An 18,168-nucleotide genomic window follows, 5' to 3' on the forward strand; every position below is an offset into this window, starting at 1 on the left:
AATTAAATACGGTTGCTGTACCGAGTTAGGCAAGTCCCACGGATCAATAGAATAGGACACTAGCAAAGTCAGAAACCAGACCAGGAAACCAGAAAATAAGGCTAAATTCTGATAAGATAAATCATGTTAGCTGATCTCATTAACATCTTCAAATCACCAATTGAACAAATTAGCAAATTTGCGATGCATTTTCATGCAGGTAAAATGGCCGACATATGTAAATAAGGCGGTGGCATCAATAGCGGCGTGCCGTTTCTCAGCTGCGCCCGACAGTGTTGTTGTATTTTCTTTTGCTGGTGTCTGTGAGTTCAATCTCTCCCTCTCTCTCTGTTCTCCTCCTCCTGCTCTGTGTCTTTTGTGTGCGCCATGTGTCTTGACTGCCGTGGACCCCTCTGCTCTACGGTAGGTGGACGGCTCGCGGCGCGGTGCGAGCTGAGGCAAGGGGGCTGGTGGGAATAGAGGCCTTGGCATCCTTAGCCTGGCGGGCTGACTCACTGCTGATGCTTGAGGGCCGATGGGAGCGTGGAGCTGCTTCTCATTTCATATGTTTGATATGATATGTCGCGCAAGTTAGCACACCTCGGAAGTCTGAAGAGAGCTTGAGCAACTTCTTTACTGAAAACTGGAAACTGCCTCGCACTGTTGTTAAGAGTATCAGTACGGTTTTGAGCTAAGGTTGAAATTTTGGATGAAGATGTACAGCGAGACACTAGTGTTCACTAACATGCATGCACACAGTAAAGGACATGGCTGGCTATTTGTCAAGTATGGTGGCACACCCTCTAACACAGACTTCTGAATATCTTGTTAGCATATGTTGATGGTCAATGGAGCGGTAGATACATTGGAGATATGTTAATTTGTTAATTGAAGAATCCGGCCAACTCATTGCTCAAGACAATGCTGGTTTTACAATGTGAAACCTTCTGCAATATGAACTGTGAGCATGATATTTTAAAATAAAAATGGCGCTATTTTAAAACATGTCCATAGCAGCGACCTATGGATAATCAACTGGATACACATGTCCAGAGATCGCAATCATACAATGCCACCTGCACTTGACAAATCCCAGATCTGCCCTTCCAAGGAATGATAACAACCTGACTTGAGAGTAACTTTCCCAGCTGACCCATGGTATAAAATCATAAAGCAATAGAGGAACAAATACTCTTCAAAATCAGAGAATTCCCTGTTTCAATGGGACTGAGACAATATATGAGAAACAGATATCTCTTCTACACACCTTATGGATGTCTGATAATATTTATAGTATTTATTGTTTTGCAGTATTATGTTTTATCATTGGCTTAAAATGAGTTTTGAAAATATCCAAAACATTTTTTCTTGCCATTTTTCATCAGAATGCTCACCACACATCAGGTGGAGAGAGAGAGAGAAAAACTTTTGGCAATTGAATCAGGGGATGATTAGGTGGCTGTTTGAAAGAGCCTGTTTTCTGGGGAATTTACACTGGGCAACCCCCTACTATTTGAGAAGATGGGATCTTTAATGACCACATTAAGTAAGTAGATTGTAAGATTGTGAACTTTCCCTGTTTTCATGAAATTGACTGAAAAGGTTGAAAAGCTGCCAAGGATTTATTCAGAACACGGTTGTCTAACCTAATTTACATTTAGTCAAATATTATATGCCATTTTGGACATTAAAAAAACTGATGAAAGAGTTGAAAAGGATATAGATGGCCTGGGCTTTCACTGCTATTGCAGTCAAAGCACACTTTGTTCAGCTGCATATCCCAAGGGATGCAGAGAGAGTGTTATCAGCCTGTCTTTATCTATTTAGGATTGTGCAGCGGAATGTCATTTATTGAAGGAATATTGGAATTTAGGGTATCCATCACAGGCCTAAATCAGTCCCTGAATTGAATTTACATTCTCATTGAACAATGATGAAAAGCAAGAAGGAGAGAACCACTCAAATTTGAAAGGTTCAGGGGATTTTTTTATTATTATTCTTCTATGCGACATACTACACAGCTTTCAATATGCATCACACACTGTGCATTGTGGTTGTATTAGGTGATACAATACAGGTTTTTTGATGTTGTTCAAGCAGTATTCTTATTGACAGAACCTAAAAATACACTTACGCACATGTGTATGTACAGAGCTAAACAGCAGCTTCCTTCTGAGGTCAATTTATCCAGTGTTGAAGTCAAAGAGGTGGATTAACACTGAAGTTAATGACATACGTATATGGAGTTTGAGGACATATTGGTTTGTTAGCTTTGTCTCTGTGTTATTGCCTTTCTGCTGGCTAAAGGTACAGAAGAAAAACACGCTGGTTCTAACATCTGTGGTCTTATTTCTTGCACCCTTTGTATCTAACTTGTAAATAGGCCTTCATCTGATCAACATGGACTGGGCACTGAACATCAGTCCTGCTTCAGTTATGCAGTGAGCCATAGCAGTTTTGGTATCAACAGGTCATTAATTTATATAACACAAATCAAATTTCCTCACGCTGTTACAGAAAGCCAAAAAAACTAAACAAAACACATTGAATACCCCAAAATGTGTCACCTAAGGAAAGTGTGAAATCAAGTCATGTTGCAAGCATCCATCGCCAAATGATTGCGCTAGCAATAACACATGGGTGCTTGGCACCTGGTCAGAGTCGGGTAAGCAGGACGATTGGCAGGTAGGTGCTGTGACTGACCTGGCAGAGAAGCTCCAGTAGCGCAGCATGCTATGGTGCAAGCCTCTGCAGTGACCTCTGACCCCTGACCCCTCACTCTGCCCCTCTGGTCTACTGCTGCAGAAACAACAGGATGACGATGATGACGATGATGCAGAGACAGGGCTGACTGGAGATGAGAAGGAGGAAGAGGAGAAAGAGGAAGAAAAGCTCGGAAAGCTGCAGTACTCCCTGGATTATGATTTCCAGGACAACAAGGTAAGTGTGCGAAAATAAGTACCTTCCAGCTAAGAAATCACAGATTCAGTAAATTCTAATACAAGCATACAACCAAAGACATAAAATGGTGGATGTTGGGATTGTTATTCAAATGTAGATGTTTGTTCAAGGATCATAAAGACGAGTGATCACTTTATTCGGTAGACCTGTACACCAACTTGTTAAGGCAAATATTTAATCAGCCAATCATGTGGCAGCAACTAAATGCATGCAGACGTAATCAAGAGGTTCAGCTGTTTTTCAGACCAAATTTCAGAATGGGGAAGAAATGTGATCTAAGTGACAACAATCACTCCAACAGTGGAATGATTGTTGGAGCCAGACAGGGTGGTTTGAGTATCTCAGAAACTGCTGATCTCCTGGGATTTTCACGGACAACTGTCTCTAGAGTTTGCAGAAAATGGTACGAAAAAACATAGGAGGAGAAGGGCCAGACTGGTCAAAGATGACAGGAAGGTGACAGTAACACAAATAACCACACATTACAACAGTGGTATGCAGAAGAGCATCTCTGAACATGCAACGTGTCAAACCTTTAAGTGGATAGGCGACAGCAGCAGAAGACTAAGTCTAAAACTTAAGTCTAAACTTCTCATTTAGTGTACATAGAGAAGGGTACTTGTATATTTTTTTGGACCAAAGCCTTTCTGATTCTAGTCAATGTGAGATAGCAGTAATAAAAGGCCAACAGAATGCTAGGATATATGGGCAAGAGTATTGAGTTTAAGGAAGTTATACTCATCTTATACAATGTTCTTATTAGACCATACTTGGAGTACTGTGTGGAGTTCTTGGGACAGCACTATAAGAAAGATATAGAGATGCTGGAGAAGGTTCAGTGCAACCAGATTAATTCCAAGTTTAAAAGATAAGAGTTGTGAGGATAGACCTAAGATGCTTAATCTCTGCAAGCTTAGTAAAAGGAAGCATTTGTTTGAGGCTTTTATAGGACTATAGGATATGAACCATAGGCGATTCTTCAGGGTGAGTTCAGTTAGCAGAACGGGCACAAATGGAAATTGACAAAGGAAGGAGAAATTCCGTACAGATATTAGGAAGTATTTTTTCACACAGCGAGTGGCCAATGTGTGGAACAGCACATGTAGTGGAGGCAGAAACACTGGGGGTCTTCAAGACCAGGCTTGATATGGTGCTAGATACTATTTAGCTTTTAGGCAAACTAAGCAGTAGGTATACTTAGGGGTAGGAAAAGGCGAGCATTGCTGGGCTGAATGGCCATCACATTAGGTTATGTTATGTTATGTTATATAACATGCCCTTTTACTTTGTTTGATAAAAGTGATACACAGTGAGGCAATAATAAACAAAGTGATAGTCTGTTTTGTCTGCAAATACATCTATGTAAAGGTCTCTTCCCTTGTATATAAAGAAAGGTGCTGTAAAAAAAAGAATTTAATTTGAAGCAAGGGCATAGGGTAGTGGACTGGGAGTAAAATGCTATACTGTACATGGGAACAGTGTAGAGGAAACTCAAGATATAAAAAAATATTGAGTGTTGAATTCTGGCAAATAATATTGGAGAACCATTTTCTTACAGAAGAGAACAGAACAGACCAACTTTATTTTTCCCAGGTGGAACTTCAGGTGACGTACCAGGCATACAATAAATTAAATGAACAATTTACATAAATTACTTTATAAGAAATAAGATTACCGAAATTTCATTTAGAGATTCCTAAATTACACAACTATTATTACAGATTGAAAATTAAGAAAGAAAAAAAACTAGAAAGAACTTCCATAGATAAATTACATCAAATTAAAAACGCTCAGTGCAAAAAATTTCAGACTATGCTAAATTAGAAAAACCTATAAAAAGGTGGCTTGCCATTCATGAAGAGAGCAGATGTTGGTCTTCAGTCTTCTACATGATGGCAAGATCCCAAACAGGTGATTCAGGATGTGAGGGAAATACCATTATACTGTGTCCTTTCTTTATTGCCAGCTCCTCATAAAGTTTGTTTATGGTTCTTTTTTGTTCCCCTATAAGAACTCTTACTACTCAGTAATATCACCATATTGTCAAACCAAAAAGTAACAACTGGAAAAGTAAGGCTGGACAAGTAGTACAAAATGTATTTAGATGTTGATTTAAACAAAACAACTGTAAAGTTGAGACCTTTTTTTTTTTTTGGAAATGCAGCCAATATGAATTTTGGATATAATTTTTAAATGGAGCCAATATGAAGAACTGTGGATTACACCACAGTTCAGCTGTCTTAAAATAGCTTGACATTTTCGGCACTGCAAAAGATTGATGTTCCCAACAATCTCTAGTAATCTTCAGTAAAAACAAGCCTTTTGTCTTGATATTTCTGTTAAGTCTTTATAGTTCTCCTTTAAGAGGACATAAATCACGTTTATGAAGTGGAGATTTGCGCTTCATGTGAAGACAAAATGGAGCATCCAAGGGCATCAAATGCCCCCTCACTGCCCTCTCTCTGAAGCAGACTCACTGACCCATTTTCCCCCTCTTCACAGCTCACAGTGGGCATCCTGCAGGCAGCTGATCTTATTTCCATGGACGCAGGCGGCACCTCCGACCCCTACGTGAAAGTCTTCATCATGCCCGACAAGAAGAAAAAGTTTGACACCAAAGTGCACAAGAAAACTCTCAACCCTGTCTTCAACGAGTCCTTCGTTTTCAAGGTAAGCTAAGAGATTGTTCTATTCTCATGGTTGTGATAACAACTCATGGTTTGCGTTAAGTAAGATTAGTTCATTTTTACCTTCAAATCTGGTGTCTTAGAGGGGATCCAATTATACACTCACATGAGCTTCTGTGTGGTTCTGGAAGCCATGAGCCCTACCATAGGGGAAATGTTCCGTGTAAATATGCATTCCACATGCATGTAGGCACTGCACTATATTGGCTATACCAGATCACGCAGAACACACTTGAATCTTGAAATGTACATTATTATTTTCACACTATTTTTGCTAACACCTGGTTTCTGTACAGATAAAGTTAGCTGTCCAAAAGGAAGTCACAATCTTGGCTCTCTGGATTTCTAGGCTAACATGCAGTTATGCTCTGTCATGTATGTAATTACTTGATATGTCATAGAACAAATGAAATTTCAGATTTTCACAACACTGACCTTACTTTTTGAGCTCTCTAAAACTTGCATATTTCTGAAATGTAAGAAATTCATAACTTTTAAAGGAAGAGCATTTATCCCCCAGTGTGTGTACTTTCATACTTTTTGGCTGTGTCATGTGAATCAATAGTTCTCCAACTGCTGATTGTGCTATTCAGTAATGTACCGCTGCTGGAATATTATTCCAGTATTTGGCATGCAGTAGGTGTGCTAACAGATCTATGGAAGAAGTCATCCGGGGACCTTAGCAACTGAGATGAAGGAGCAAAAACAGAATTCCATCAATAATTTATATTTTGTTGTTGTGCTGTTAATTACAAAAAATATTGAAATGCAACAAGAGCAGTGAGGCTACACAAAAAAATAAGTGGCAGGAGCTTTCAGGTAGCATTCAAAAGGACACACAGCAACGTGGGCTACAGCATAACAGTACCTTTGTCAAGGCGATTAACATTAGTTTGGTTATTTAACGTCGCTAGTTGATTTCCTGTACATACAGCAACCCTAGCTACATTTAACATCTAAAAGTAGTTATTGACTCTAATGAGCTAGGTTTCAAGGGAGGTATTGTTTTAGGTATGATAATGTAGGATACAATAATGAGTAGCACAGTTATAATTATATACAGTATATTATAACAGCAGAGGACAATTGCACTGGAAAGCTCCAAGTATTTTTTGATTGTAGAGCATGTTTTTAAGCTATCAATTGTTTAAAAAGGTGTGCCGATACCTAACTGAACACCTTGTACACTAAGAAACATACTTCAATTTGCTACACATTCTTTCTCAAAGTTTTCTCAGTGTAATTTTTTTAGGTTAATTTTAATGAAACTACATTTATTTTCATTTTGCATTTCACATTTCAATGATAACGTGTAACCCCAATAACTTGCAATTAACCTGACAAAATGATGGACATCATTACTAAAAAATATTTGAATACCTATTGCCTACATGCCAAAATGATGAATGTCGGAATATTGAATTTGGGGCCGTTGCTTGAAATTACTGATCCATGTCTGCTTTAAATCTGTAGGCCTATGCACATTTTGAAAGCCTAATCAATATGAATATGGCGCTTTACCTTGTTAATGAAACTCCAAAAAGACTGTCAAAATACTCCCCTGATATCCTGACAAAATGTATTGCCACATAACAAATTATTCAAATCTTTCAATGGAGCAGTTGCCCTGTGACACCAGCAGTCTTCTTCATGCTCTATGAGTCATTCTACGTCATCCATGACAGGGTTTTCTCATGGCATGCACAAGCAGCTGTTACAGGGCCCATTATCACCAAGCCCCAGGGTGCATTAGCAGCAGCATGAACTGGTCACACTTGAACAACCACGCTTGACCAACAAAATGGTGGCTCTACACCAGGGGATGAGAAATCCAGTTAGAGAAGGAATTTGACCTCCCCCCAAATCCTGCACTTGCTGACTTGGCTGCACAAAAACATGAAGTAGAGCTCAAGGACAAGGCCCTTCTGTTTAGTATACTGTTCTGGCATGAGCAGCTTGTGGTCCCTCCCTGCTCACACAGAAACTTTCAGTAAAGCAACCCTTAGGCAGTCCTTAATTATGGCTCGGAACCCACTGGAGGGATTTGAAGGGGTTGAATTGAGGTAGATGACACTAGATGATACTAGATGTCACTAGATGACACTAGATGATACTAGATGTCACTAGATGACACATGAATGCAAAAAAAAACTCAATTCCACATAACATACTCTCAGTGAGCACTTTATTAGGCTGTACACCAGCTTGTTAATGAAAATATTTAATCAGCCAATCATGTGGCAGCAACTAAATGCATAAAAGTATGCAGACATGGTCAAGAGGTTCAGCTGTTTTTCAGACAAAATATCAGAATCGGGAAGAAATGTGATCTAAGTGGCTGTGGAATGATTGTTAGTGCCAGACAGGGTGGTTTGAGTATCTCAGAAACTGCTGATCTCCTGGGATTTTCACACACAACAGTCTTTAGAGTTTACAGAGAATGGAGAAGGGCCAGACTGGTCAAAGCTGACAGGAAGGTGACAGTAATGCAAATGACCACACATTACAACAATGGTATGCAGAAGAGCATCTCTGAACACACACATCTTGTCAAACCGCTAAGTGGATAGGCTACAACCTATAAGTCTAATAAATATCTAATATGTATGTTCATATGGGGTGGGTCAAAGAATCATTAAGTACTTGGCAGGCTCAGTAAATTTGCAAACCACTGCTTTAAATGGTCTTCCTCTGCCTGTCCTGGTCATTGACTCTCTGGAGGCCTCGGTTTTCTGTCCTTATTCTTCTGTGCAAAGGCCAGGGTGAACGGCCATTGATCCTTGTACATGGAACAGCATGATACTCTCCTAGCTTGATGATGGTTCTCACAAGTTTTAATAATATTTTGATATTCGTATTTTAGGAAAACATTGTAGTGGGCTAAGTTATCAGAAATAATTTGTGATGATACTAAATATCAGCCAATGACCACAGGGGTTAGCATATTAACCTGGTGGCTGTGCCAAACTGATATCTTCATTGATGATCATATGGCAGGAAATGGCTTCAGACACCACAGACACCAAAAACAGAAATGCATGCTTCAATAATTGATGTGTGACCAGTTCATTAATTGTTAGAAAATGTTCTTCAGTAACTGATTTTCAGAATATGAAAAATTAAAAAGAAATGATATTTTAGCAGCCACAGGTATTTGATTGCTCTTGCGTGTGCTCCAGATTCCTTACCAGGAGCTTGGCGGGAAGACCCTTGTGATGTCAGTTTATGACTTTGACCGCTTCTCCAAACACGACATCATCGGGGAGGTCAAGCTGGCTATGAACCAGATTGACCTGGGTCAGCCCATCGAAGAGTGGAGAGATCTGGAGAGCGCAGAAAAAGAAGAGGTAATGATTACCTTTCCACAATGATTTATTCACACACAATTTCATGATCATTTTCAGACCGGGTTCACATACATATGTACTTTAGATAAAAGTTTTAAGTACTCATGTGCATGGGAGCAGTGTGTATGTGTATGTGTGTGTGCAGGATGCGTTCAGTACATGGGCGTGTATATGAGTGTGTAGAACGTGTATACCTGTGTGTTTGTATCACACACTATGATCTTTTTTCCCCACAGCCAGAGAAGCTTGGAGATATCTGCATCTCCCTCCGCTATGTCCCCACAGCTGGGAAACTCACCATCTGCATTCTGGAAGCGAAGAACCTGAAGAAGATGGACGTGGGTGGGCTGTCAGGTGAGCAAACAGTGCAGTGCACTGTACCGTTTGGGAAAAGTCGAGGAAAGATTACACACGCTACGCACAGCCCAGGCTGAAGCAGCCAGCAACAAAAAAAAGAACATTGCAGGATTTTTTGGAAGCTAAGGCGCTGTATCATTGGAATGATGTGTGTGAGGGGAAATGATGAAGGCCACTGGCTGTGATTTCTATGCTGGCTTTGAGCACACTGACTCCTGAGATACTGCTCCACGTTTGGGACAAAGACATTTTTTTTCTTGATGTGGCTCTACATGTGGTTCAGTTGCAGAATGTCAGCTTTTATTAAAGGTACATATTTTTATACATTTTGTTTTTGCCATGCAGAAATGGCAGCACCTTTTATTCATAGTCAGTACATTTCAAGGCACCACAATGTTAGGGACAAATTACTTCATAGGTGATAGTTTTACAGCTTCCTTTGTGCAGTTATAAGAGAGTGAATCCAAACTAGTATCCAACTAGCCCCGTATGGTTTTAGTTTAGATCCTGGGATTTCGAAGGCACCTGGGGGGCTCCTTGAAAATATTTCAAAATATTTCATCATAACAGGTTTAGATGACAGTTATAGAGCTATAATTGTTCCGCTTAAAAGTTAAATGTAAAAAGCCAGCTAAGAAAATCCAGGCAATTGGAATTCAATAGGGACATAATAGGGGCATAATAGGGGCATAATACCTACCATAATCAATGATGTACGATAGTTGGGATTGGCATATTGGGTGTTACTGGCCCCAACCTAATGGAATTCTTGCTTAAATGCATTTTCTAGATATTATTAATTATGTACAAAATGTTGTGGGTTTGAGAGAGGTGAATGAAAGGTTCACTGTGTGTCACTCCTCAAACTGAATGTAGTAGTAAATGTAGCCATTGGCTGCTCTTTGTGCAGATCCCTATGTGAAGATCCACCTCCTGCAGAACGGTAAGAGGCTGAAGAAGAAGAAGACCACAGTGAAGAAGAACACTCTGAACCCTTACTACAACGAATCCTTCAGCTTTGAGATTCCTTTGGAGCAGATGCAGGTACAGTACACTGTTGCAATATTAGTACTCTTGCATTCTTTTTATGGAAATTACATTGCTCAGACCTCTGTAGATACTTGGGAGTATTTGGATAGATATTAGGGCCACTTTACCTAACAACCTTTATGACGCAGTCAGAATGACGCATCACATATTATCCATATGATTTTATTTAGGTATACATTTTTTTGCTAGATGCTAGAAATTGAAGATGTTTATTGTAATTTTACTGCAGAAAATCCAAGCTGTGGTCACAGTGCTGGACTATGATAAGATTGGCAAGAACGATGCCATCGGCAAGATTTTTGTGGGCAGCAAGGCGTCGGGCACAGAGCTGAGGCACTGGTCCGACATGCTGGCTAACCCACGGCGCCCCATCGCGCAGTGGCACCCGCTCAAGCCCGAGGAGGAGGTAGACGCCACTCTGGCGGCCCTGGCTGGGAAGAAGTAACCCCGCCCACCTCACACCCTCCCACCCAACTAACCTACTAATCAACTAACTCCATATCCAACACTGCATGACATTCATGGGTTATCAACTCTACAAATACGGTCAAACAAATGCTGAAAAAAAACAACCACAAAAAAAAGTTTAAAAAAAGAAAGTTAAGCGACTAACAACAGAAACCTTTTTATATAGACTTCAGCAATTTCCATACACAGAAAGAGTGTACAGTGAATAGGAAAAGTATTTATACTGGATAACTTGTAATGTACCTTTAAAAAGGCATGTTGCTTCAGAGGTAGTGAAATGCACTATTGCTCATTTGCAACTGAGGGGGGAGTTTTAGGCACTAAATTAGGGACCCAGTTGCAAATGATAGCTGGGGAAAAAAACAAGCATTTATTTGGTATAGCGGTACGTGTATGTATGGCATCTTCACCAATCTGCTCCCTGTCCTTCATCGACTGTTTGCTAAGCGGCTGTCTGGGGCCCAATCTTCAGGCACAGCGTACTGGTGGGTGCACTCATACGGTGCCTGGCGTACCCCAGAAAGCAGCTGTCACTCAGGCCTGACTCATGTCTGCAGTCCTTTCCTGGGGCGAATAGGGAGGTGACACAGGGGACAGAAACACAAGGGGATTGACCATGTCATCAAAATCAAAGCTTAAATGTATCTTTTTTATTCTCCCCAGCCACATTCGTAGTTACAATGTTTGTGAAATATTCAGGAACGCAAACAGTCCGTATGATTTGGGGAAAGGGGTAGCAGTGAGATACAATGACTGGCCACTCAGTGTGCACCTGACCTGAAATACAAATCGTGTATAACTTCTAACATTAGTACCTTTCACTTTCTTAACTCAATTTAAAGCAAGAAAATAAAACTGCATATTTGTTGAGCCGCAGCATATCTACCACTGCCAGCTCAACTGAACGATGCCCTTAGTATCGATCTGATGTACTGTAGGGGTTGCTTTTGAGATGAGGAGGGTTTTTCAGGATTTTGAGAATTTAATGGGGAACTGTGTCTTCCACTTGTGTAATCTCCATATAATCTTATGGACACTGCAAACATGAAGCTTGACAGGCATCTAGAGTATTGTACTGCCCACAGTCTACCGCCTCCCATATTAGCACCTGCGGTGTCAACTTCTGATCCATTGCTATACTCCTTTACTCACAGGCTCACAAAGGCATCCCTCTTTCAAAACCAAGAGAACAAATTCTTTAGCAAAGTCACGAGATATATATGACTTTAGATAAAAAATATTTAACATCAAAGAAAGATAACAATTGTTTTCACATCAAGAGGATCTCACCCTAAAGCACTTTACAGTTAAATACTTTTGTTTTAGCACAAATATCCTAAGCTTTATTTTTGTTCTGCCGTTCAACCGTAGCCTGAACAAAACTGAGGAATAGGTCATTTGAAATGTATATTACTACAATGGTTTATAATGTTTAAACATATTTTAATCCATATTTTTACTGTTGTTGATTCAGCTATGTTAAATTACCTCATGGTGCAGGTTATGCCTTAACATACAGTATATACATATGTTTTAATTTTTTCCTCCATGTTTTATGTTAGTATTTGTTATTGGATTGGACAGAGATTATGAGAAAGAAGGTACAGTTATATGTGTGTTTGAAATGTGTACAAAACTGCTGAACTGAATTGCACTATAGGGTAGTGTTGCAATTATTTTCATTATATGTGTGGTCTTATGCTGAATCATCTTGAATCTGCAGTGTGTTATACTCATAGCAGTCTGGCCAAAGATTGCTCATTTATATTGAATGTGCATGGAAAGGACGAGAGTGTAATACATATGAATTTGCCTTTAAAACATGCTTTTTAAATGCCTTTCTGCAAACCCTATATTCAATTCACCTTACATTTTTCCACGGTGTTGGTTTTCTGGAAAGAATGCATTACAATATGCTGTTCAATTCCATGGAACAGGTTGGATCTGTGCTTTTATATAAATACTGGCACTAGCCAAGGTCAATGGTGGCAATTGTACTGATAATATACGTATACAAGCATGGCATGTGACTGGGAAGTAGTCATTTCCTCAACTGAAACCCTCAGGTTGCTCAAGACATGCAGTCCCCCTATGCGTAGAGAAAGCACCAGCGCTAATCGGACATTGTTTCACTCACCTTTTCTATCACACTGGCTTGAAAGAATGGGTTGGTCCTGAGCAATGTTGTTCACCTCTGTCTGATATGGTTTTAGGTTCATACAATATGCTGGAAAAACATATGCAAATGCCAGATCTGATCAGAGCCCTAATGTTTAATTCATCTGCTTTCAGGAAGTCATTCATTGAATAAATCTATTTTTATTAATAAAAGACATTTTAAAAAGAGTAAAAAAATACTGAACAAATGATCGTTTATTGTGTCAACCACACTCAAATTATATCAACACGGTTGATGTAACTGACATACATGTGATGGCACTGGTTTTAGCCTGATATACTGGAATTTCTTTGCTGTTTTCTGTGCATTAAAATCCCTTGAAAATGAGAAAGCTGGTGAGCAAACATGGGGGGCTGCATTTTTAGAGCATTCATAAAGACCTCTTCCCATATAAACATGGACGGCTAGAAGTATGGATTGCAAACAAAAACTCTTTGGATACTTGGTTTCGAGCATAGATTTCAGCTGACAACCTGAACTGATCCTCCATTCATTTTAAACATCGTTATATAATATTATCTGAAGTTAAGCATTAACATTCCCTCCAATATTGTTGAACAATTCAAATTACTGTACATACTGTAATGATGAGGCTAAATTAGATGCAATTTGTCTGGACAGTGTGATTTGATTAAGCCAGCTGAAATATTATTGAAAATGTTATTTCAGCCATGATTTCAGCATAATGATTGACATATGTTTGGACACATGGCCCGTCGATTGTAAAAGCCTAGCCCCATATGTTCAATAACGGTTGTTAAATATGAATAATTGCTGTGGAAAAATAATACATCAAAGCCAGCAAGACTAAACATATTTCAATGTAATTTCTCCACTATTGATCCAGAAACATAAATAGGAAAATAAAACATGCAAGCAATCAAAAATCCATTGGTGTGTAGTTTTGCCTATATATACAAAGATCATATTTGTTAATATTGCATGTTTCTATACAATATTGTAAATAGCAGCATGTTTTGAAGACAAAGCAAAGATATATTGTGTAAGTGTGTGTCATTTGTCATTTTAATAAAATGAATAAAAAAGATGCACTGACTGTATATTTTCTAAATGAAATAAATCTGTATTTTCTGAGAATGGGTATGGGAAAGAATGTACAAAAATAATAATATAATTAGTCATATTCAGACTCTATCCATGCCTGAACTACATGTGAACAAGTTTAGTGCTGTGTGTGAATTAATGTAGGATGATAATGTTGCCGCATGCTTGCTATAGTTTTGTGAATTTTCATTGTATTTATTTTATATTTTGGTTTATTTAATACTTATTTATTTTTTCCTTTTCCAATAAACATCAGTAAACATGCCAGTTGTCTTGTACATTGGGGGCTCCAAGGTGAAATGAAAAGAACTTATATTATTCATACATGCAATATGACAGTGTTACCATCAGCTTTTAAAATAATGATTGAAATGTTATGAAGACTTATTATTATGACTTATTATGTCAGAATAACATGCTTAATATGTATATTTGAGAATTGAGGAGATTGCATTACAATGTGCTGTTTAATTCCAGGGAACAGCTTGGATATGTGCTTTTACAGTATGTTATTACTGGCACTAGCCAAGGCCAAATGTGGCAATTGTATTGACAATACATTTATTTATTTATGTCATAATTCAAATTACAGGTTTCATCCATTTTTGCAACTGTAGAACTGCTTCAAAAGCAATTAAAGATTGCTAAACATTTTTATGGCCAAACCAAAAACGGTTGAATTGAGCCACTCTTTTAGACTTTTAGACTCTTATAGACTTTTTAGGAATTTGTTTTTATGTACTTACTTTTTTACTGTTTGATTTCATCGTCACCCTAAATGACTACTGTCCTGATATTTAGTCTTGGTAAACAAGCTTAGAACAGTATTAAGGGGGAAATTAAGAGAACATGACCACTGCTTCCTCAAGGCTTGGAGTCCCCTTTGTCTACTGTATTCTAAACCTGTATTCTGTGCCTGCTTAACAATGTTGTCTATAATGTTACAGGCTTTGGTTTACAGAATTTGACAAAACAACATGTGTGTATGTGTGTTTACAGATTGTTGAACAAAGTAAAATAAAGCCATAAGACTTGAGCACTAAAAACATAGAGCTCAGCTGTGTAGAATATTTACTTACAAAGAACATGTCTCTGTGAGCTCAACCCTGTGAATAGCTTTAGCATATCAAGAGCTATTTTTGGTCCTGCATCATTTCAACTGGTGTACAGTCACTTACCCTGTTGCAGCAAAAGCCATTTTGTTTTTGATATTTTAAGTAAGTCTTTTGTTTTTGTTTCACTGATATTTGTTCACTTTTTGAATTTTGTATTTTGGAAATGTTATGAAATCTGTAGAAAATAACATGAGGATGCTAATCGCACTCAGATTAATGCCAATACTGTATGTGTGTGGGGGCCTATTTCATGTCCAATTGATGTTTTATTAGTATGTGCTTTATGCTTTACTGTAGCATTTTAATGAATAGTATTGTACCTCTATTATAATCCCTGTTGATTATGCATAGTGTTGATGCGCATCTGTTTGTATTTTTGGTTTTCATTGCTTTATTCATTACTTAGAAATTGAATTTTGTTTCCAATATTTCCAATGTCCCTCCTTGTTTTTCCTGTGCTGAATGTGTGGGCAGGGCTGCGTGGTGGGGGGTTGTACTTTCTTGCATCATCCTGGTATGGATTAAATTGGTTTATTCTGATTGCCTATTGGAAGACTTGTACCAGCATCTAGCATATGAACTGAGTTGCTACTAAATGTCGCATCTGGCTGTGTACTTCACAGTGGCAAATGTGTGGTGTCCTGATGAAAGCATTTACTGTAGCTGAAACATTTGCTCTCTAGTTCCTTTTTTCGGTTGTTTATAGGTATTTCTTTTCCAACACCTTTAAGTTGGGCACTGATGTAATAAATTAGACAAATCTTTGGAACTAGTATGCTTGTCCTACCCTTTTTTGATTTGCAGTGTGCATAATAATTTCTTTGTATTTGGGAATATAACATTTTTGTCACTTCTGAATTCTGCTAGTGTTTTATGCACTTGTCATGGGATGAACCAACAAACCATCGTTCTGTTTGTTTCTTTAAATTTTTAATGCTGAGAAACATCAGTAAATTCACATTGGAGAACAGAATTATCATGTAACCACAAACCACTGAACTGCATAGAGCTATATGTATGAAACTGGGCTGAGTAAAGCTGTTTGCATTGTCTTCCTGGTTCGCTTTTATTATGAAAACTGATAATTATAACAACTAAACAGCATTTACTGTCAGGATAAAGTCCAATAATGTGCAATTAATGAAAGGGCCAATTGATGGTGTACCCAGATAGCTTCTCCACAGTAACACTAAAAGATAATTAGTTTGTATGAGTGTGTAATAAGAGCAGAGTTGATGTTAGTTTATGCCAAAGTTTTATGTTGACATATCTTCCACAGTGATTTTGTTAAGAAACAAATCCTGTGTATACACATTCATACTCTATGGATGAGCATTCTGAATACGCTTGAAAGAGCTGAATATTTCAATAATTCATAAACCATCCAAATACTAATGAAAGGGTGGCTGGGGACAATTGTACATTGGTGCACGTGCCCTTTAAGAAATAATGAATGGTGTGTGAAACCTAGAAGGCCTGCGGTTATCCATTTCAGCACACTGAAGTAGCCATTCATCTCTGTCCATTCCTGTGATGGGGGAGTTTCTCTTTCCTTCCTTTAACTGATGACCTAAAATAAGAGGTAAATATGTGCTGGGAAAGACATGCAGAGTTCTACTCATGTACAGCTGTCTTAGTTTGGTCATTTAAACTTGTTTAAGTCCTTAGGGAAAAATAGGAATTGTTGAGTCCAAGATTGCAGCTTTGTGCTGTAGAACACTTTTTCTTTCAGACGCTCGAGTCTTAAAAAACATTTATTGCATCTTCATAAATTCTGTCAACTGTCATAGCTTTATTAAAAAACTGATATTATGCTAATTACATATCGTAGATTGCATATTATGTATGATGCAAGTTTATTAGTTTGTCAACATTTCTTTTGCATTTTGTATAGGTTTATGACTGTAACATCCACTGAATGTAAAATGCTATTGTATTATCATTTGTTTTTTATGAGAAAACATAAGGGTTTTTGGGATTTAAAAAGGGAAATTACCAATACCTTTCCAGCCCTGATTTTGGCAACACTATTTGTTTCCAAACCAGTGGGGTGTGATCAGACCTCACTGTCAGTGAATCATTCTCCACTTCCTATTTTGGCTTTGCTCTGTGTCCACTGAGACCACACTGCAAGCGATTTTCCTCAATACCTGGGAGTTCACACTGCTTCAGGACCAATGGCAAAGGGGGCGCTGTTCTCACAAGCAAATGAAAAGATGACAGTTAGGTTTTGTTACACACTGCGTGGGAAGCCAGCTCACCTTGTACTCCATGGCCAGTGGGTTCCAGTTGCAGCGATCCATTCCGGAGAGCCAGTCAATACCGCCACACCACCAAAGCCGCTAGCCCGTAACCACAGTTACGCCACTGCTCTCCAATGGCCCTCCTTCCATCTTCCTCTTGCCACAGTAAAATAATATCCCAAGGACTTTCCCCCAGTTCTCTCTTTTCAGAAAAAGATCCCTGTTCTTTGGTCTCCCTGGGGTTCTCCTAGTCTCAGCGTTGTTGTGCGTGTGTTCCTGTCAGTAATAGTACCTAATGTGGATCGCATGCTTCATTTTGCAAACGAGAGCTGCTCCCAACTCCTACCACTCTGGCATTAACGGACATCTGCGCATTTGCAATCAAGTCTTCAGAGGAACCAAACCGTAAATATCTCAATACAAATTTATCATGTGTGTTTCCATCTCTGTACTAAATCAATAGGAAATAAACAAGCCTTTTAATTACATCCGTCTTTTGGCTTCTTTCGTAGGTCATTTTCTTTAAAGAATTTTTAAGTTGCAGTACATAAAATATTAATCCGTCTCTGTCATGACAATGATTGCTTTTACAGGTTACAGGTGATTTTATTTATTGTATTCATATCTGCTCATGTTTTCAGAATTATTTTTTTCTTTTTGGGGTGTCAGAACATTGGGATCTCACACTGTACTGTAAATGTGTAAATTAGCCCATGT

At 38.6% G+C, this 18,168-nt stretch overlaps 1 protein-coding gene across 4 annotated transcripts in view; it reads left to right on the forward strand.

The window, feature by feature from the left end:
* The window catches only part of LOC133139090 (synaptotagmin-2-like), a 104,052-nt gene extending 86,115 nt beyond the window's left edge, over window positions 1-17,937 (forward strand). For 3 of the 4 annotated variants that reach the window (XM_061258386.1, XM_061258387.1, XM_061258388.1), the window contains 6 exons: window positions 2,785-2,919; window positions 5,443-5,610; window positions 8,807-8,974; window positions 9,211-9,328; window positions 10,242-10,375; window positions 10,611-17,937. In XM_061258386.1, coding sequence (XP_061114370.1) covers window positions 2,785-2,919; window positions 5,443-5,610; window positions 8,807-8,974; window positions 9,211-9,328; window positions 10,242-10,375; window positions 10,611-10,826 — 939 coding nt within the window. In that variant the 3' untranslated portion in view covers window positions 10,827-17,937. The remainder of the gene's footprint in view (window positions 1-2,784; window positions 2,920-5,442; window positions 5,611-8,806; window positions 8,975-9,210; window positions 9,329-10,241; window positions 10,376-10,610) is intronic. The other variant, XM_061258389.1, reaches the window with a different exon arrangement.
* Window positions 17,938-18,168: the final 231 nt, after the last annotated feature.

Source organism: Conger conger, chromosome 10 (genome assembly GCF_963514075.1).
Source record: "Conger conger chromosome 10, fConCon1.1, whole genome shotgun sequence".
NCBI lineage: Eukaryota > Metazoa > Chordata > Actinopteri > Anguilliformes > Congridae > Conger > Conger conger.